The following is a 21,323-nucleotide window of genomic DNA, read 5'->3' on the forward strand; positions in this document are numbered from 1 at the left end:
AATGAGGTCCCATGTTCCTGTCAGTCCTTGATACGCACTGGCAAAGGTTGGGCCTTCATCGAGATGCAGCCCCACAATTCTTGGAGTCATGACAAGGCCGGCCCGGCGAAGTGGTGGGTTATCGTGTCTAGTGAGACTGGTGCCCCCAAGTTTGTTAACGCCCGACTAGTCAAATGGGACTCGTATCCGGCGAACTATAGTTTCCTTACTCCAATGGTGGCGGCCATCAAAGACTTGTGGGACGGGCAATGCACGGATGTCCATGTTGTGGGCGGCTTCTTCCGCCAAAGAATTTCCTGTTTAAGGAACAAGATGAACCAGCATGGGTATATGGTTTGGTGCTTGGTCCTAGTCAGGACGGCGGAGGTGAGTTTCTTGACCCAGTCGCGAGCCTTCCAATTTTCGATGACCTATTTTCGCTTAGGGCTTTCTGTCTCGGGTAGATCCCATCAAGGTGCCGGAGGACACTGCCGGCGCTGGTAGACGATATGGTTAGTTCCAAAGGGGGTAGCGAGGGGGGTTCTGCAATGCTCCCCGGGCATTGGTCAATATGGGAGAAAGGGGGTAGGCCTCCCTCCTTGCATCAAGCTGGCTCGTACTAAAAAAATTCCCTTTTGCTTGGGTTCAACAGGATCTACAACTATGAGGAAACCATAAGAGATGGCGGCGGCGGATCTGCGGCAGTCTAAGAAGCAGGTGGGATGGGTAGACAAGGGCTCAACAGGAGTGATAGGTGTGTTGAAAATAAGCATTTGACGACCGACAGGATCCCAACAACCACGGCTCTTATGCTCATCATTGTACCCTAAGAAGACACTCGACGGGCTAAGCGGTAAGTTTGGTGCGCTCATGGGGGGCAAGAAGCGCACAGCAAACACAACCAAACAAATGAAGCGCCCAATAATCAGGAGAGCGGTCAAAGGCGAGCAGTGAATGGCCGAATGTTGCTGAGATAGGTGGAAGTGGAGACAGCCCCAACCCAAAAGTGAGGCGGAAGAGAGGTAGCGGTCATCAACACACGAGCCATCTCGAGAAGGTCATGATGCTTGCGCTCAGCCACGCCATTCTAAGCATGAGCACCAGGACAAGAGAACTGAGCAAGAGTAGCCTGCTTAGCAAGGACTCCACACAACATCTTGGAGATATACTCTCCAACAGGGTCAACACGGAACACACCAATATACATATGAGTGTGAACCATCGTAGCAAGACGCTTATATATAAACAAGACCTCACTACGAGAAGACATAAGATATATCCACGTGTGGAGAGAAATCATTTATAAATATAATATAGTAGTGACAGCCTCTTTCCGAGGCAAAGGGAGCTAGACACCATACATAAGTGAACAAGGTCAAAAGGACGCTGAGACACGGTCTCACTATATGGATAAGGTAACTGGCCTGTTTACCAAGCCGTCAACCCTGACATCTAAATACACCACCAGAGACGGATCCAAGAAAACCACTTCGAACTAAGGATGAGAGATGAGAGCCACACAAGTGACAAAGGCAATGATGCCATTGCTGAAAAGAGTTGGGAGACAAGGCAACAGAGGTGGAGAGAGTGCAACAATAGCACGGAGGGAAGGTGACATCAATCAACCTCCCAGAGGCCCTTGGAGTCACGGCGTCGGGGGCCAGCACCAAGGAGAGCACCAGTGTGAAGATCCTAAACAGAACATGAGTCAAATTCGAGAATGACCCTACAAGCAGAGTCAACAATCTGACAACTAGAAATGAGCTGCATGGTATGTCCGGGAACATGAGTAACATCAGGAACATGAAAAGACAAAGTAAGAACGCCTCGGCCATTAACCAGAAGGATGGCACCATCAGGATCAAGAACATGAATAGGAAAATTGAGAGATAGAATGGAGGACGAAGTGGATGAATCATGAGTCATATGAAAAGATGCTCCAGTATCAAGAATCCATGGAGATGTATGGGCTAGCGTAGTAGATAGTCTAACAGTGCCAAAAGAACCAGTAGCAAAAGTTGTTGATTTAGAACCAAAAGTCGTACCTCGTAGGCATCGAAGTCGCATAATCTCCTGCTTAGTCAGAGGCTCAACTGAAGAGGTGGACGTAGATGCACCCGGCAAAGGAGTCCGAGGGAGAAGCGGGTCGCGAAGTTGCGCACTCTCCTGCTCAATGAAGGACACAGATGAAGTAGTGGATGTAGCAGCACCACGAGAGGAGCAACCACCACCACCTATGGAAGCCCCTACAGAAGATGGTGTAGCATGACCAGAATCATCTGCAGAAGCCGATGAAGGAGACGAGGGCGCATGCAGACAAGCACCAAGTGCCAAGAGAAGGCGCGTGTGTGAGGCGCGGCTGATGGAGCAATATGCACCAACACTAACGGTGAAAGTCGCGAGGGCAGAGGGTGTAGAGCAACAATCACCATGTGCGGAGGTTGCGAGAGGCGCTACTAAAGAGCGACCACCACTGCCTATGAAAGACGTCGAAGGAGACGACATCGCAAGTGTACGAGCACCGAGGTGTGCGAGACAAAGTCAATGTAAGGAACACCGCCAAGATTCGGCGGGCAGGGAGGAAGCACGACCAGCAAAGGAGATTGTGTGCACGCGCGGGGGAAGCAGCAGCCTTGTAGATGTGTGGGTGCGCAGCTGGGCAGCAGCCTTGTAAATGCACGCGTGCGCAGCTTGGCGGCAGCCTTGTAAATGCGTGCATGCGCAGCTGGGCAGCAACGACCAGGGAGGCGTCGACCTAAATGGCAGAGGGCGGAGGGGCAACACGGGCCTGGCACAGGGAACCAACTTGAGAAAGATGGCGGCAGCGACCGAAAGGACCTGGTGCGAGAGTACATCCGTGACCTAGAGACGTGTGAGAGGTGGGACGATTCGATTAGGAGGCAGACAGCGCAGTGTCCAGGACATGAATCAGAGGCGGGGTGGCGTGGATCGGAAGCGGGGTGGTCCAATGCGGCAACCGAGAGGTACGGCGGCGGCGGAGGGAAAGAGAGCAGGGACGACCGGCAAGAAGATGACGACATCGCGGCGAAGGGATCACAGCAAGAGTTGCGTGTGCGAAAAAATTGACCTAGGCTCTAACCATGTTAGGAAATATGCAACTTGTATTCCCATGGGGGCATAGGGCAGTATATATACATGGACAGGTGCAGGAAATATGCAGAAAACCTCTTATAAAATGGGGAAAATAGAAAAGGCTACACGGCTATATATATAGTACTCTAACAGGAAGATCATAGGAGGCACCCGCTCGTTGAGGACCCAAGTGGTGGCGTTCATTTCATAGTTCCGCCCATCACATTCAACCTGTGTTCAAGGCAGCCTTGGACCCTGATGCTGTCTTTCAGCCCTGGCAGCTTTACCATCATGTAGATGTGATTCAATATAGCCATGAATTGTGCAAACATGTGGCGGACTATCATGGCCATGTAGACCATCTTGAAGTCAACAACCTCGAAGGTGCACAGCTTGCGGAAATCATCTGATTTCTCAAAGATGACGACAAGTGTGACATCACCGGGATAATTCCATGGAACTCCCTCAAGTCCTGCTCTCTCTCTCTGTGGGATACCTACATCTGGTCCAATGTTTTCAACGAAATCATGCTAAAGGAACTCCCCCATCAATTAGTACGCGATGAACTCACGCGCTCCCTATGATAGGGGATACGACTAGAGGAAGTCGGCATGGGCGTTGGCATCCTGGTGGGCAGTCTTTCTCGTTGAGCATGATGGGTACTTCTGCCTATTTCATTCTAGCCGCAGGTCAAGCGTTGTCAAACAAGGACATCCCTTGCTATCTTCTTCGTTTCAACCTCCGACTTGTAAGTCACTAATACTCCCTGTAGACATAGTTAAAAAAGGCGCGCCTAGGTTCTAGGCGATAGCAAAATGCCTAGTGCATAGCTGCGCTTAATCTGCGCATAATTGCGGATAAGCATGCGCTTTGGTCAGAAAAGCGCAAGGCGGTGGCAAAACACACAATTAACGCCTACCGCTTTTTTGAACTATGCATAGATGGTTTACCCGCATAAGTACATTGGGGGGGGGGGGGGGGTCATCGTCATTGTCCTACGACCTCTACATTGATCTCAGCCTTTGTTCTTCTTCCATGTAGTTTGAGAGGGTCCTGCACTAAGCTCTTCCATGGGATCCCGTCATATGCAACTTCGCACCAATTGTGATAATCTATTTGAGTTATATATATTTAGTTGTGTACCCTTTGCGTTTTCCCCGATCTATAAGGGACTTTCTGCATATTGTAGCGCACTTGCATGTGTATATATATGGCCTATGGCCACATAGGAATACAAGTTACATATTCCTAACATGGTATTAGAGCTTAGGTTTAGGTCTTAGTCTTCCCGCACGTCATGTATTCTATTCCTGATGGCATGGTCTGTAATCTTCGTCGCTCTCTATATGGCCTTAAGCAAGCCCCTCGTGCCTGGTTTGAGTGCTTCGCCTTAGTGGTGATTGTGGCTGGTTTTCCGATGAGTGCTCATGATCCAGCGTTTTTGTCCACCTTTCAGCTCATTGACAGACTCTTCTTCTATATGTCGACGACATGATCATCACTGGCAACGACTTTAAGTACATTGTGTTTGTGAAGGCTCGTCTTAGTGAGCAATTTCTTATGTCTGATTTTGGTGCTCTTCGCTACTTCCTTAGCATTGAGGTTTCTTCTACCTCTGTCGGCTTCTTTACTTCCCAAGGGAAGTATATCCAGATCTTCTTGCTTGAGCACACTGTTGATTTGATGGAGCTCAAAGTCCACTTTTGTGCTTCTAACAATGAGCCTTTGTCTGATCCTACGCGTTGTCGTCATCTTGTTGTAAGTCTTGTCTATCTAGTCATCACTCGTCCAGATATTTCCTATCCCATTCAAATTCTAAGTCAATTTGTCTCTGCTCCCACTTTGGTCCACTACAGTCACCTCCTGCGTGTTCTACGGTATCTTCGTGGGCCTATCTCTCGCCATCTCTTCTTCCCACGATCCAGTTCATTCCAGCTTCAGGCCTATTTGAATGCTATTCGGCTAGTGATCCTTTAGATTGACGGCCCCTTTCTGCTTACTGTGTTTTTCTTGATGGTTCTCTCATTGCCTAGAAGACAAAAAGACTGACTGCAGTTTGTAGTTTCCTATTCGAGTTCGGAGACTGAGTTGCAAGCTATGGTTCTTTTAATAGTAGAGGAGGCTTGGCTACGATGGCTGCTTGAAGATCTTGGTGTTTGTCACTACACCTACTCCTCTCATCAACCAGTACATGTGCTATCAATACTGCGCGCAACCCTGTGAAGCATGAGCTCACCAAGCATAATGGTGTCGAGGCTTCTTTTGTGCACTCGGGTGCGTGGGATAAGGTTATTCTCTTCAGTATGTGGCTTCCAAGTTATAGTTGGCGGATTTCTTTACGCAGGCCCAAAATATAGCAGAGTATCTCTCCAAACTCAATGTTGTTGATCCACCATGATTTTTACAGGGGATGGGGTTGAGTTATATATTTTAGCCATGTACCCTTTTATTTGTTCCATTCTATAAGGTTTTTTTTGCATATTTCATCCACCTGTACATGTATATATACTGGCCTATGGCCCCAAGGGAATACAAGTTGCATATTTCCTAGCATTTACCTCTGTCCTTCTTCAAATCAAAAAGGGGTGCATTTATCCTTTGAGCCCTAGAACTTGGATTTTGACTGCAATTGACGCTTCTTGGGGCACACTTTGCGCTGCACATGTGGCTCACCTCAACGTTCAAAGTCATTGCTAATGCATCCAACCATGACGTTCGAGTCGCTCCTCCATCATTTCTGCTGGTGTTCTTTCTCATGTTCGGGTCATTTGGACTTCAGTCCCTACCATCTTCGGCCTTCCGTGTGATGGCAACATCGATAGCCATTGCTTTTCTGACAATTTTGACAAGTTGGTTCATGTGGTAGGGTCTCCTTCATATATGGAGGTGGTGCCTCGATCCTTGTGGACCGCAACCTTCAGTGTTTCGGTTACTTCTTTGTCCGGGAGGTAAGGGACTTTGTGCCATTCCAAGCGGTATGGTGGAGGTAGTCATGTAGCTTTTCATTGCTTGCCATCTTGATGAGCTTAAAATCCTCTTTTATCTCCTTGTTGTCCCCCGTGGTAGAAAGGCTTCTAATGAAGAGGTTCACAAAAGGTGTTCCAACAGTCGATAGGGCAATAGGTTCCTAATCCGAAGCTCTCCTCCTCCCCCCCACCCCCTCCTCCTCTAGATCCCACTTCGCCGCCGCCGCACGCTGACGGGCAAAGCCCGCTTGGCAGCGGCGGCGACGGGGCCTCCTCTCCTCTCCGTGGGGGCGCGGGCGGCGAGGACGCCTTCTTCGAGCGGGGGAGTGGCGCTACGTGTGGGGCGCGGCGGCGCCGACAGCTGTGCCTTGGTGTGGAGGACTGCTTGTCAGCGGCGGTGGCTCGTGCTCGCGGTGGTGGCGGCTGCGCGTGTCTGGCGGAGGCGGGGCGTGCTTGGCGGCGGCGGCCCAGGTCAGATCCATTATGATGGGTTCCTGGCGGCGGGCGGCACGGGGCGGGCAGCGATTGACGGGTTCGACTTTGGCCGTGGCCCACGGCAGCACGCCGGCAGCTACTGCTGGGTGCGGTGGTTGCCGGTCATCCGCCCAGATTTGCCCCCTGGTCGCCGCTGGCGGCTCAGGGTGGTGGTCGCGCTCACCCTGGTCGTGGCTTGGTTATGGGGTGCGACGGCGTGGTGGCAACCCATGGTGGCAGTGCGGGTCGCGTCGCGGCGACAGCTGGACTTCCTCCGGTGTCGGTCCGTTGGCGCGGGGTCTTGGTGGAGGTCACTGGGGTCCTTCGCGGTTGCTGGTGTGGCCGGTCCGTCACCTCGCGTCGTGGAGCGGGCGGCAGGGACAAGCCAGATGCGGATCCAGGCCGGGAGCTATGGTCAGGCACCACAGGAGGTGGCGTATGGAGAGGAGTTGGGAGTGATGGGTGGCGCCGATGCAATCGGGCCACCCGTCACCGGCAGGGGCGCCTGTCGTCGACGTGGTCCGCTCCCGTGTCACTTCTTCTCCGACCTGGTGGCTCCCCGATCAATCTGATTGTCTCGGTTGCTGGCGGCTCTATCGGCGGTCGGAGCTTGCCCGTCGATTCATCGCTTGCAGCCATGGAGGCCCTATTGGGCGTCGTGTTTCCTAGGCAGCGGCTCAGTAGTGGGAGCTGCGGTGCTCGTGGGCTAAGCTCGCAGCTCAGGTGCGTGCAGCTAGCGGCCATGGCCGCATGGGCTGTGTGGTGGATGGCGTTTTGACGTTCCGTGTAGGTGTTCCGCTAGGGTACTCATGCCTGGCCACACACTGGGCGAAGGAGCATGCATGCCGAGGTGAAAACCCTGTCAGGCTTCGGCCAAGCCGACGAAAGCGGCGCCCGTGGGCGTCGTCATCTTCCTGAAGTCTCCGTTAAGGTTGCTCCTTTCTCTTCGTCGTGCTCCGGATGAAAATCTAGATCCTTGGATCGGGCGGCGTCGGCACTTCGGTGTCGTATCCTTCCTGAAGGCACCGTCTTGGAGCTCACGATGTCGTCGACCCTCAACTTCACCTCTTCTTGGTATCTCCTGGGAGTGCTCCGGCGGCTTCGTAGTGATGCTTACTGTCATCTTGTAGTCTACTTCGAGTCGTTCAGTGTGTGGTTGTTGTAGCTTCTAGCACCTTTGTATCTGGCCTTGGGTGAGTGTGGTTGTGGGTGTGTTGTGTTGTGGTTTGCTCGGCCATATGAGGTTGTTGCTTTATATGTAAAGCGGGGCGAAAGACTTTTTCGGTAAAAAAGTAGGTTCCTAAGACATGCAAGGGTGTTGCCTTGTAGATGGGTGGTAGGATGTTTGCCATGTCAGAGGTATTGCCGCCCATGACCCGTAACGTCTGGGAAACTTCATAAGGCGACAGGGTTAGTGAGTCACTCTCTAAGTTGTGAGTCTGTACATGGCGTGGCACCCTCATGCTGGTGATTTCGTGGGAGAGGGCTCGACATCCCATAGTATCGTTGCCAAACTTGAAGGTCGGCAATCACGCCTGGTCGACACGTTCATTGGGTAGGTGTGATGGCCTTCGATGTGCGGGCGACCTAGTCGCCTCTGGGTCATCACTGTTATCGTTAGATGGTGGACCAGGTGAGTCTCGACAGGATCGTTTGCTTCTCTTATTGTTGTTACCTCGGGTGGGCCATGTCCCCGCTCGTCCACGCCTTCCTTCTGGTCTTCGTCGCTAGGTGGCAGGGAGCGGCGATCGTTTCGCCCGCTCCTTGTGCAAGCACATCGCGACTTCTCCCATCATTGTGACCTCTGTTTTCCTCAAGAATTCGTGTGGTGCCGTGCCTTCCATGCTCTATCTCCTTCGGTTGCTCTTCATGGAAGTCGTGGTTATCCGGTTGTTCACAATCCCACGAATGGTGCTCGATGGGCGTCGTTGAAAAATTGAGACAGTTAATGAGTGCAGAAATTCAGAAAGTGGAAAAACAACTGTCCTTCCGGGGTTAAATTAGATTAGCCTTATTTTTCTCCACCCTCAATTGAGTCAATTTCTCAAGTAGCTTCTCAATTCTTCGATTTTCCTCCATGATTACGGATCACCTCAGAGTAAGGTTTCTGAGTCAACAAGTCAAGTCGAGTCACCATGCCTCCGCCTCAGCGATTAGTTGGACATAATTGGTGATTTTCTGTCTTCCAGTACCGGCTCGGTGATTAGTCGGCGACTAACAAACAGAGCCTCGAAGCAGCACAACACAAGTTCTCTTGCGCAGCTAACAAGTACAGCACTACAGCTGAACCCCAAGCAGCTGCTAAATGGAAGAGCACAAGAAACCAATCTTCTCCCTGGCACACGCCAAAGCCGAGAATCCAGCATGCTGCTCCCAATGTCCGGGCCACACGCACTCTTCTCCTCACAGGCAAAATGCACGAGCACCAGACACCCAAACTGCTCGTCCACTGCAGTACACGCACACTCCTGGCTGCACTGCCTGCCTGACCACTTATACTCCTCTGCAGCTATCTCATCTTCCGTACAGAGCAAGTGGATGCACTTTTTTTCCTGCTGTGCAACACAGCAGCAGCTCCTGGGCACGCATCTCGTCCAGCCAGATGAGCAGCCTTGGACAAGAGCAGGGCACATTACTCTACACACAGCCGCTGCTGCCTCCCCTTACGTACTGCTGCTGCCTTAACCTGCTGTAGATCCCCTATTTCTGCTGGCCGCACCCCCGCTGCCGGCCACCGCATATTATACTAAGGATAAGACTACTCCTGCTCTTTCTTTTTTCTTCACATCCCATTGACACAACAATCTGCTCTGTGTCATGCAAGTCCTCAAAACAATATGTTTTGAACATAAAGAGGATGACAGAATGATTGCAACCCTGAACACTCCCCGCTCTCATCTGGACTTCCATGAGACAACATATATGCCTCTATATTTCCAGTTTCGAGAACTTTAATTAAACCAATGTTACAATAGGGACTGAAACAAGAACCTGGCTCCAGAAATACAAGTCCAAAGTGCAGTAAAATTAAGTGACCAGATTGAACGGGCGATAATGCTCGAAAAGGCCAAACAACCTAAAGTAATTGAAAAGATGAAGAGATTATGTTGTTCTTAGTTTACCTTCATCACTACCAGGTTTGTATCAAGCCCATCAACTTTGACTCCATCAACTGTGGCTTGGGCCAGTTCAACTTTCTTGTAGTTGTTCATTGACTCAGTAACTGCCTTCTGCAAGGAACTCATTTCCCCAACGACTATCTCACCAACAAAGAGTCTCTCACTATTATTACCTGGTGATACCATGCCCAGGTTTGACAGGACAGCGAAGGCAGACATGGAACGCATTCCAATGCTCATGCCTGGTTGATTGGCATGAGCTGAACTTCTTGATGATATAGTACTGGCTAGTGTTTCAAGTATTACATCTCCTCCAGGCAGTTTGTCACAAAGATTGAACAACAAAAGAGATTCGTATCGATTGGAAGCTGGAAAAGCTAATTCTTCGATGGCTTGCAACCGCAAGATACCAAGCGAGGCCTTCAGAATTATTTCCTCTTTATCGACTCCACTTATGTCGAACTTCCTAACAAACCTGTGAACATAAAGAACTTCAGATATAATTGCCAACCAGTAATCACGGCGAGAGTGCCCGGCCAGCTCTGGAAATTCTATGATCACTGGTTCAGCTCTGCATTCAATATTATATAGTCAGAGATGAGTAATCATAAGTAGAACATATATATATATATATATATATATATATATATATAATATATATATGCTAATCGTAAGTAGAACACCAGTCTTAACAGAACAGACTTTTTCTCAAGATAAATAGCAATCAGTTGTGTGTTAAATAATTAGTAAAAGACCGCTGTAAAGCACAACCTATGTTCATTTAATGTAATATTGAGTATTTGCTTTGTTTTAAACTTACAAGGTTGTTGATTTATACATAACAGCTTTGTCAAACAGCCGTGAACCCCATGGGCCAGTCAGCTCAGGTTTAACAATCTGCTTTGCATCTTCTGCAAGTTCATAAGATTTGGGCTTATCAAATGTCACAACCTTTACAGCTTCAAAGTAAAGGGCATGATCCGTAAGTGTCAATCTTCCTGCATCACCAAAGGTTGAAACCAGTGATATAAATATAACAAAAGGAACAAGGTGAAAACATAAATTAAGCTGTAAGTAATCAAACATGCCATCAACTTGATCAGCCCCATCAGTAAACCAGACAAACCTGGCCATGTTGAAATCCCAACATGCTCAAGTACTGGTTGAGTTGTCAATGTTCCATCGACTTCTAGAACCCTTTCTCCTCTCTGTGATCGGAAGCCCGATAGAAGCGATGACTCAGACTGTGTCTTCATTTTCTTAAATGCTCTATATGGACAAAACACATTCAGAGTCACCTTTACCAAAAAGGAACCAACAGAAATTCATACTTACATATCCTATATTAAGAGGAAACGAAATAGCATAACTGAACTTTATTTGAAAATAAAAGTTTATAGACATGTTTCTGATGCATTCAACTTTAAAAAAGGAGTATATAATTGGCGAATAATTTAAAATTAAAAAGGAATGTCAACTACCATCCTATTTCAGATAGTGAAGGAATGTCAACTACCATCTTATTTCAGATAGTGAAGGAATGTCAATTACCATCCTATTTCAGATAGTGATAACACTTCAGAATATGCATTGACACTTAAATGCCTATATGAACAAGTTATATATCGTTAACAATGACAAAATCTGCTTCCCACAATGGCATTTGGGAGAAGGAAGCCATGTCCATGTTTGTACCATGGTACACTATACACTACGATCCTTTGATATCAAGGACATTACGAACATGGCTTTTAAACTATGGCTTCGCTCTACAGCCTCAATGTTACATTACTGTACACCTACAGAAGCAAGAAAATGTATAGTTGTTATTTGCTCGTCATACTGTTATGGATGCAAAACTTGATTGTATTGCACAACCCATGGAGCAAATATCTTGTACAATATACTTGGGGTACAAGGAAACCTATACTAATACAACTACGCAAAGAGACCTTAGACCTATATTAATACTCCTTAACCCCCCCCCCCCCCCCCCCCACGCGCGACACACACAACCACCAAATGCAAAGTGTACGCAATAGCATTGCATTTGAAGGTCCAGCTTGGGTCCGATCTGGCATGATCTGTCGAGGGAGCAGACAACCTGGGAACGATGCAGCCAACGAGACACAGGTGAGAGGACGGGACCAATCTGATCCGGAGATCGATGGGGAAAGGTGGAGACGGATAAATCGACTGGGAGGGTGGGCTGGAGACCGAAGGAATCGATCTAGAGGAGCATGAGTTACACGTGCGAGAAAAAACTGGCTCGTGATACCATGTTATGGATGCAACTTGATTGTATTGCATAGCCCATGGGGTAAATATGTAGTACTCCCTCTGTAAACTAATATAAGAGCGTTTAGATCACTATTTTAGTATTCTAAACACTCTTATATTAGTTTACGGAGGGAGTACAATAGACTCGGGGTACAACGAAGGAAATTTAGACCTAGACCTATATATACTAATACTCCTTAACACATACAACCTTTTCAATACATGCCAGGAGTCTATAACTCAGCATGAATGAGGTAGTGAATCACTATATAATGGAATCTACTCCCTCCGTTCCTAAATATAAGTCTTTGTAGAGATTTCACTTTGGACTACATACGGAGCAAAATGAGTGAATCTACAATCTAAAATGCATCTATATACATTCGTATGTGGTTCATAATGAAATCTCTACAAAGACTTATATTTAGGAACAGAGGGAGTAATAAAATGTCGTACAAGCAAGACTTTTAAGAGACAAAACCTAGTTAGTGATTGCCCAAAAAAACTCCATCTTTGTATATGAAGGTAGCCTCTGTTTGTTGAGAATAAGCAGCAAGAACAGAAGACATCAGATGTGTGATGCAATTATGTGTTTTTATTCATTTGGGAAACAATTAAGAACAGACATACACATCAAGGGTGCGCAAGAAAATTAGCTGACATTGACAACAGTACACGATATATCTCCATTTCTGTATTTATACCGATAAAGCGATGACCAGTTGTAACAATGCATCAGCATAATTGCTTAAACTGATCGAGTTACAATATCTTGTAAGAAATGAGAAAAAAAATATGTAGTACTACACATGCACATCCATTATAAGAAGTACTGAATGACGTCATATCTAAACTCTGCAAGAAATACTCCCTCCATCCCGAATTACTTGTCTTAAATTTGTCTAGATACGGATGTATCTAGACACGTTTTAGTCTGAGATACATATGTATCTAGACAAATCTAAGAGAAGTAATTTGGGACGGAGGTAATAGCACAAGGAAAGACAATGTCATGAACGCCAAACAGAATGACGTCATATCTAAACTCTGCAAGAAATACTTTATAGCAGAAGGAAAGACAATGTCATGAACGCCAAACAAAAATTTCAGATTGTGTACTCTAAGACCAGATATCTAGGAAAATTGTCTTACATTTAGTTTAGTTTATTTAAGAACTAATAATGATTTCATCCAAGACAAGGAACAAAATTTAATGTTTTAAAGAATAAGAGGGTATACAAAAGAAAAAATTGTAAGTACTCGGGTATTTGAACAAGGAAACGTATATGATTACTATGAAAACATTACAGTACAGAAGGTGACCTGTCCAATCCTGCAAGATACTTATCATATACAGGAAATGGAAGACGGCCTCCACTTGTTGATGAAAGCACATCAAAGAGATTTGAAGAAGTTACTACATCAGCGATTGTTGGAATGGCAGGTGCTATTCTTGAGAAAGCCTCCAAACTAACTGTGCTTTCAACCTCAACCTACAAATGAGGAGAGATGAAATTCAGTATAAAAGGGATGTTATTACAAAACTTTAATGCAAGAAAAGACCTTGTACAGATGATTGTAATGCAGGCCCAGCTCATTCTGTATGACCAACAAATTATTTCGGGAAAGCAATCAAAAGAAAGCTTCTACCTTAACAGTGAGCTGGCTTGAAGAAGAGGGAACTTCCCAAGCTAACATCATATCAAATGTCAGGCGACGAAGGCTTTTGTCAGCAAGATATCCCGCAACTTGTGAGACCTGTGCAAGTGCCCTAAAGCAACAATATTCCAAAAAGTTTCTCGCATAGTTTCTTGGATGCTTTATAGAGTCAGATGCTTGCATATCAAAGTCATATTGCAGGTCTTCAATGGATACGTCGAGAACTCTGAAAGGTAATTAGCGCCAAAAAAGGCTGTTCAACATCCAATGGACACAAAATAGGCATTACGTAACTAAGAAAAGGCAAATTTGTTATATGGTATTACTAACTTATTATAATAAAGTACGACACTGCACAGTCATCCTGGCTAACTGTGCTCCACAAATCAAGTCAAAACTAAAGAAAAACATTATGACAGCTCCACGAAACATGGGAAGCTCAACAGGTTCCCAGTCAAGCCAACCACTGGACTACAGATCTTTCAACCGAGTTAAACTATATTAGGTCACACAACATGTTCCTTTGACTCTAAAATGGTATGCACCCAAATATTAAAATAAAACTAATTGTCCAATTCATGAGAAACTCAAACTCTTTTTGACACTTAACTGTCCATAAGAACGCTATTTCTCGAATTGTCCAGTTACATGCATTGCAATGTAGTTTCGATTTCAACCAACTGAATCTTATGGTTCACGAAAGACCCTTCGACAGAGAATGGAATGGCATGTCATCTTCAATGCTATAGGATCAGTATGGACGTTTGATTCACACAGGAAAAACATTGGATTCTTTACATGAGGTTGGAGTGGATGGAAATTTTCTTATAAAAACTAGTACAAAGGAATCCTAAGGAAAAATTCCTATGCATGAAACAACCATTGTAGGGAAAAATCCTAAGGATTAGAATCCTCCAAAATTCCTTTGGAAATCATTTGAATCAAAGAGACCTTAAACCCATTTTCAGATCCAAGATGAACTCCCTCAGACCAGACTACGCTATTTGTTCCCAAACACAGTACCCTGGACTCATGTAAAGAATAATAATATGCAAGCTAATATCGTTTCAAGATTTTCTGAGAATTTTCACCTACGTCGCCATGTCTGCAGTTTAGAGAGCAGAGGTACTATCCAGGATTATGCGATGATCTAATTCCATTACAAAAAGAAAGAGGCTCGTGAATTAAACAGTCTACAGAAGCTTCGGGAATCAGCATCTCTTAATCTCAAGGCCTAAGTGATAAACGAAAATTATAACATCCGAGAGCAACATTTCCTCTTTCCAAACTGAAGAAAACCAACGCCCAGTTCTTTAAGATATTACCGGGAGCAGCGAGAGACGACGGCGCTGACCATGGGGGAGAGGCCGGCAACGGACGTGCTCTTGCAGGCCGAGGGCGAGCGGTAGGGGTCGTCGTCGTCGTCCACGCCGCGGCGGGGGACGGGCCACTTGAAAGACCCGTCCCGCACGAGCCCCTCGAAACCCTCCATCAGCAGATCCCGCGTACTTCTCATCATTGCCATCCTCCAATGGTCCGCCGGATCGGACTAAAGACGGTGTGTGCTTGCCGTGTTCGTGTGATATCACTGCGTAGGCCGTAGGGTCTAGGCGGGCTGGCGGGGACCTTGGTACAGGCGGTGGGACGGTGACCAGGGAAGATGAGACGGGAGTGCGGTGTAGCAGAAGCCCCCCAAATATCCCATTTAATTTCGAGATTTGCAGAGTTTTTTCACAGAATGAATTGAACTGAACCAAAATGTAGTTTAGAGACGTTTTTTATTTCAAGAGATGCGCATCAGATATACACTGTAGTTTCGATCGTCTCAAATCTGCTTTTTTCTTTGAGAATAATCACTTCATTACTTAAGCTAGTATGGGATTTCATATGATACAATATGTAATATGTAATTAGCAGGCGTCCATCGCCTAACCCTAACGCCGCCAACCTTCTCCCTCCCCCCCCCCTCTGCCACACCGCAACTAGAGGACGCCGCCGGGCGATGCCAGTGCGGCCAACGGCAGCGGCAGGCCGTCCTCCCGCGGCAACACCCGAATCTGGGGCACAAATGCGGGCGGTGCATCGACGCACTGGGATGCGAGGTCCTAGTGATCGACGGCGGGCTAAGTGGTTGGATGCATGGTGGTAGCTTTCCTTGGCGGTGATGATGGGTGCGTGCAGGCGTGCGCTGGCCGGAGTAGTGCCCGCAGTTCAGGAAAGGACTTGTTCCAGCAGAACGTGGATGCGTTCTCGGACGGGCCACGTGTGGATTTGTCCCTACGAGTGCATGCATCCTCCAGGGGCGCTTGGGGCGTCATGCCTTGCTAGATGTCGTACCGGCCTTCTCTCGCTGGCGCGCGGGGCCTCGTCCGGTGGTGGTGATCCGGATTCGGATCGAACTATTGGTGGTGGTTGAAGATTGCACTGCACCGACCTCCTACAGCTCCACACTGGCTTCCGAACCTCATACGGTTCCACGCAGGCTACTCTTCAAATCTAGTGCTTCGGCGATGGGATGCAAACTTTGACGAAGGCTTGACGCGGAGGGATGGTTGTGCAGCTGCATCGGCCGCATCGCGTGTAGCTGCTGGGACCATGGAAAAGTGATGGCGGCATCACATGAGTGACTACAATGGTGGTGTTTCTCGAGCACCCGGTTTTGAGCTCCGGTGTGAAAGCCCAAGTCTGACCTGAGTTGATTATACTTGGCAATGGCGAATTCGTACGACGTTACCTTGTTGAAGGCAGTGCTCGAATATGCTCGAACTGTTTCTTCAGGGTGAAAACCTAAATTATGTCCTTTAGTGTTTGGATCTGATGACGGCAGCGCTTAAGTATCGCTTCATTCCTGAAGGCGTTTTGTTGAAGAACCTCGTCCTACTTGTGTTGTTATGAGATGGTTGGTCTGTAGTTTGCTGATCACGGATCTGATCACTTTGGGCTTTTTCTTTATTTTGTCCCGCTTATGCATAGTTTTGGTCTTATATGACTTTGCTATTTGCTAGCATGTTCTGTGTGTGGGTTGTGTGCATCCTAGCTATGCAGCTAGGTCGAGTGTGTGCTCGTCGTTTTTGTATCCTCTTGATGCTTCATTTTGAGTTAATAAAATCCACTCTTTATTAAAAATACACATTGCACACCTCCCGACTAACACCTACCTTAGCTAACTGATGAGAAACTGAATTCACCAAACGCCTTACCCAACATACTTTAAAATCCTCTCTCGTCCTCAGCAATGGCTTCACTTCTTCTATCATTGGCCCTACAGCAAATATATTACTTCCCTGTCATGCATATATTGCAATGGTTTGCATGGATGAAAGGATCGATATGGTCGACTGGAAGGGGGTGATTAGATGACTAACAAAATTTTATCCTCGTTTGCAAATTTAGGCTCAACAAAAAAGTAGGTTGTCTAGATATGCAACTAGGTGGACAACCTGTATGACAAGCAACACAGGTAACAAGTGCAAACATAAGTAAACACAAGAAATAAACTTGCATAGAGTAAAGGACCGAAATAACCGCAAGTGGAGTCGATGGAGACGAAGATGTGTTTACGAAGTTTCCTCCTTTGGGGGAGGTACGTCTCCATTTGGAGGGGTGTGGAGGCACGATGCTCCCCAAGCGTCCAAGGACTCGCCCTATTTTCCTCACGCCCTCGCAAGATGCAAGGTGCCATGAATCCACTAGTGGTGCCCTTGAAGGCGGCAACAAAACCAGGACCTTTACAGACAAGGTTGGGACTCTCGCCACAACTTAATTGGAGGCTCCTAACACCACAATGGAGCTTCACCATAATGTAATGTGGCTCCGAGGTGACATCTTCCGTCTAGCATGTCCAAACACCCAATAGTAACAAGATCCAGAAGAGAAAAGTATGGGGGAATCAAATTTCCTTTGGTGAAAGTGTAGATCTAGGTCTTCTCCCTCAATCCCTAGCAAAACAACAAGTTTGGTTAGCCATAGAAGGAGATCGCACTGGTACGCGTCAGTCCTAAACAAACGGTTTTTAACCGCTTTCCGCGACGACATTTGGAACCGGCGCCAAGTGAGTGTGGACGATAGGGGGTCCTTCCCACACGACCCAGAAACCGTCGGGGATATGCCCTCCTGGCACACATGTTCGGCAAAATGAGGTCGTGTGCGACCGGCGAGCGCTCAAATACGGAAATACGTATAGTAGAGCTAAAAAACAATTATACGGCGAAATTGTTTCCGATCGCAAGTACATCCCACACTCCGCTAAATGTTTCCGTTCGTATGTACATCCCACACAGTGGCTACAAGGAAAACGTTTCCGTTCACAGGTACATCACACACAATTTTTCTCGTTAAATCGTTTGCGTTATTGAATGTATCACACACGGTTCATATAAGAAACTGTGTGGCAAAGGTTGTCCATCACACACAGTCTTTATGTGGTAAACGTTTGCGCAAGGTGGTCTAACGCAAACAGTTTTCAAAAGAAAGTCATGTGTGATTGTTCATTGATCCAACACAGTTTATTCCTAGAAACTGTGTGCGTTGCCTGAGGTCATCGCCCACGGTATTTTTTCAACAACCGATTGCAATAGCAAAACCCAATTAGCAGGCTAATTTGCCATTAGCAGGCTAATTATCCAATTATTCATAATCCATTTATTAATCTAATTGACATTTCATATTAAGCACACAATATATTTCATTTCCATATTAAGGAAGCAGAATTTCATAATTGAAATACATCAGGGTACAACATGATATAGCTTCAGCACTTAGCTACCCCATTACACAACTGCACCAGCAGCAAGTTCCACATGAAACATGTAGAACCTTTCAAAATTAGCATCATAGACGGTATATAGACAGATGCATCTCATCTGGAAAACTGCTGAAGCGGAAGGCGAATATTGAGCCTTCATTCATGTTGAAGGTCTTTACAACTTTAGGCCAGTGCCTGTGGATGATTGACCGTCCGTCCTTCGTCGTCTTCAGGAACACTTCAATATTGAACCATGGGTGTTGTATGAAAACCTTCCTCGCCTCAAGACCATAGAGGTGATTTGAGAGGTAATCATCAGTGAACTGCTTTGGAAAGGTCGGACAACAAGGATGTGCATAAATATCTTTTCTATATTGGAAATGGGGCAAAGGAATGAAAAAGGTAAGGTATAATAGTTAGTACCATCTTGTAGTGAACTGATGTCTTCTTCATTGTGCAGACAAAGATCTTGTTGTGTTTTGTCGCTAATTTCTTTATCCTAACAATCTTTCTGAGTTTCTTGATTTGATTGATATTCATGGACAACTCATTTCCCCATATGCAAAAAGGGTCGAACAGTGGGTCAAAACCTCTGACAGCAAGACCTACATGTGCAAGACCAAATTGTTAAAAACCAAAATATTAGAATGGTTCCTGCAATTGCAAATAATGTGCTATTAGACAACGGACCATGCACGTGCTAACCTTGATTGTAAACCTCGGTGCTTCCCATTGTTTTCCTGGAACACATATAAGGTAGTTAGTCATCAGGTTAAGTAAGGGTTCGCATGCTATCAGTAAAATATGTTGATGAAAAATAAGCACATTGCAGATTCATCAGATTAATTCAAGCCACACGGAAAACCCATTTACCCAAACCAAGCATGATTAAGAACTAGGAAATATAGCACTTATATATGTTTCTCATGTATTAAGTGCAGCCAAATTCGATTTATTCCTCACATGCACAACAATACAAAATTCTACCCACGACAATTGGACATCGCATTGCAGAATTGAACCAAGCAGTTAACTAAACACCACAACAAATGAACCAAATATTAACTGAGCACCACATTGCACAATATAACGTACTCCTAATAGAAGATCAGACAGTTAACCAAACAGTTAACTACAGCCAATTGTAGCAATTGTATTTGTTTCTCATGTATTTACTACAACCAAATTCAATTTATTCCTCACATGGTATACAATAACAGAATGCACCCACAATTTTGTAAAGATAAATTCGATTTCTTTCTCACATGAAAGACAATACAAAATTGCAGCCTGAAGAATTGAACATCACATTTGCAGAACTGAACCAAACAATTAACTGAAGATGACAACTAATTAACAAAACAGTTAATAAGTGAGCACCACACTGCACGACATATAGAACATATACACTAGAGCAACAGATTGCATGGTAAAATTAGATAGCACAATTCACTAGAATTTGTGAAGGAAAGGCAGGAATAGCACACGCAACGGATAAACCGAGCATGCTTAACCGGTGTAGCTAGCAAATGGCAAGGTGCTCCTCCAAGATCTGGGGGTCGGCACGAATGGCGACGCTTATTTGGTGGAGGGGTCGGTGATTTGGGTGGAAGGTGTCGCGCTCGCGCCGGCGGTCGGGGCATGTGGGATGTGGAAGGAGGAGGAGGATGGGGGTCGGGTGTGGATTACCTGCCTGGATAGACGAGGCCGAGCAGCGTGAAGGAGGGTCGCCGACGAGGAGGCGGCGCTGCAAGCAAGGAGTGAAGGTTTCAACTTGGAAAGGAAGGCGGAAAGAGGGGAAATGTGGCTTTTGGTAAGGGGGAAGGGGCGGGGAGGTAGACATTTCCATGGAAGCCGAAAATTTGGAATCGCTTCAGCAAAAAAACTGGTGCGCAAAATGTCATCAGACACGGTCCATTATTCAGAACTGTGTACGATATGTGGACATCACAAACGATTCAGATAGCTTAACCCGTGTGTGATGAGTTTGAACGTCAAAAGTTTTGGTTCGAATTTCCATGGTTACAGTGGTTATCCACGTCATTGCATAATTTGGGTACACAAAGAAGACTACAGCACACCCACACTTCTTAATCGAGCAAGTTCAGCAATTTAACAGAGCTAGCTGACCTGAACATTACTCTAACAAATTAAAGGCCGACGCTCTTAATTAAACAAAACAAAGAGTAATACTACGACTGGTGCTCGTCGATCTCCGCCGCCGCCTCCATGTCCAGCTCGCGCCCGATGGTTTCCTGGGGAAGGGGCTCCATGGCATCCATCGCACCATACTCGGCAAGCATCTCGCCATCCGTGTCCGCCATCTCTTTGGAAAAGGCCGCCACGAGCTGGGGCGTGGGCGGACGCGATCTGGGCTTGGACGGGCTCCGTCGTTGCAAGGTATGCGGCGGAGGAACGGAGGGCTGCTCGAACGCTCTCGGCGATTACTAGCTCTTTGGCCGTGGGTTGCTGACCGTTGTCGGAGAAGCTTCGTTCGATTTGTGCGGTGACCGCCAGGAGCTGGGCGTGGGCGGCCTCAACATGGTCGTGGGAGGCCTCCATCAGGGCTAAGGCCGTCGCTGCGGAACGGACAACTTTTGTGCCGCTCTCGCCAGTTGATATCCCCGAGGCAGATGTTGCTGCCGCCACCTGAGAAGCAACATCGGCCGTTTGGGTTGCCTTTGCCGCCCGGTCGCAGATTGTGGCCGCGCTCATGCACCTTGTTATCATGGCGGCTGCGGCCGCGCTCTCGCCGGAGTGGGCCACCGAAGTTGCCCTCACGACGCGGGTCCACGTGCCCATCTTTCATTGGCGATGATTGAATAGTGAAATGATATTTGGGGAGCGAGCTAGTGTGCTTGAGACGCCGACTGTGGACTGTAGCCGACACACCTTCTCGCGTAAGCCATAGGCGTACTATACACCGACGGTGCTCCAGGATATTTTGTGCTGCATCTCACATGGTTGCTGATAATAAACTGTGTGCGATCTACTTGATTTTTCATCTTG

At 46.9% G+C, this 21,323-nt stretch overlaps 1 protein-coding gene across 1 annotated transcript in view; it reads right to left on the reverse strand.

Moving 5' to 3' along the window:
- LOC123144562 (uncharacterized) overlaps window positions 1–15,245 on the reverse strand; it is a 35,792-nt gene extending 20,547 nt beyond the window's left edge. The window contains exons 1-6 of the mRNA XM_044563775.1: window positions 14,896–15,245; window positions 13,562–13,796; window positions 13,235–13,404; window positions 10,758–10,900; window positions 10,452–10,629; window positions 9,635–10,202 (exon numbers count right to left, since the gene is read on the reverse strand). Of these exons, the coding sequence (XP_044419710.1) occupies window positions 9,635–10,202; window positions 10,452–10,629; window positions 10,758–10,900; window positions 13,235–13,404; window positions 13,562–13,796; window positions 14,896–15,095 (1,494 nt within the window). The 5' untranslated portion in view covers window positions 15,096–15,245. The remainder of the gene's footprint in view (window positions 1–9,634; window positions 10,203–10,451; window positions 10,630–10,757; window positions 10,901–13,234; window positions 13,405–13,561; window positions 13,797–14,895) is intronic.
- Window positions 15,246–21,323: the final 6,078 nt, after the last annotated feature.

This window comes from Triticum aestivum, chromosome 6D (genome assembly GCF_018294505.1).
Source record: "Triticum aestivum cultivar Chinese Spring chromosome 6D, IWGSC CS RefSeq v2.1, whole genome shotgun sequence".
NCBI classification, from domain to species: domain Eukaryota; kingdom Viridiplantae; phylum Streptophyta; class Magnoliopsida; order Poales; family Poaceae; genus Triticum; species Triticum aestivum.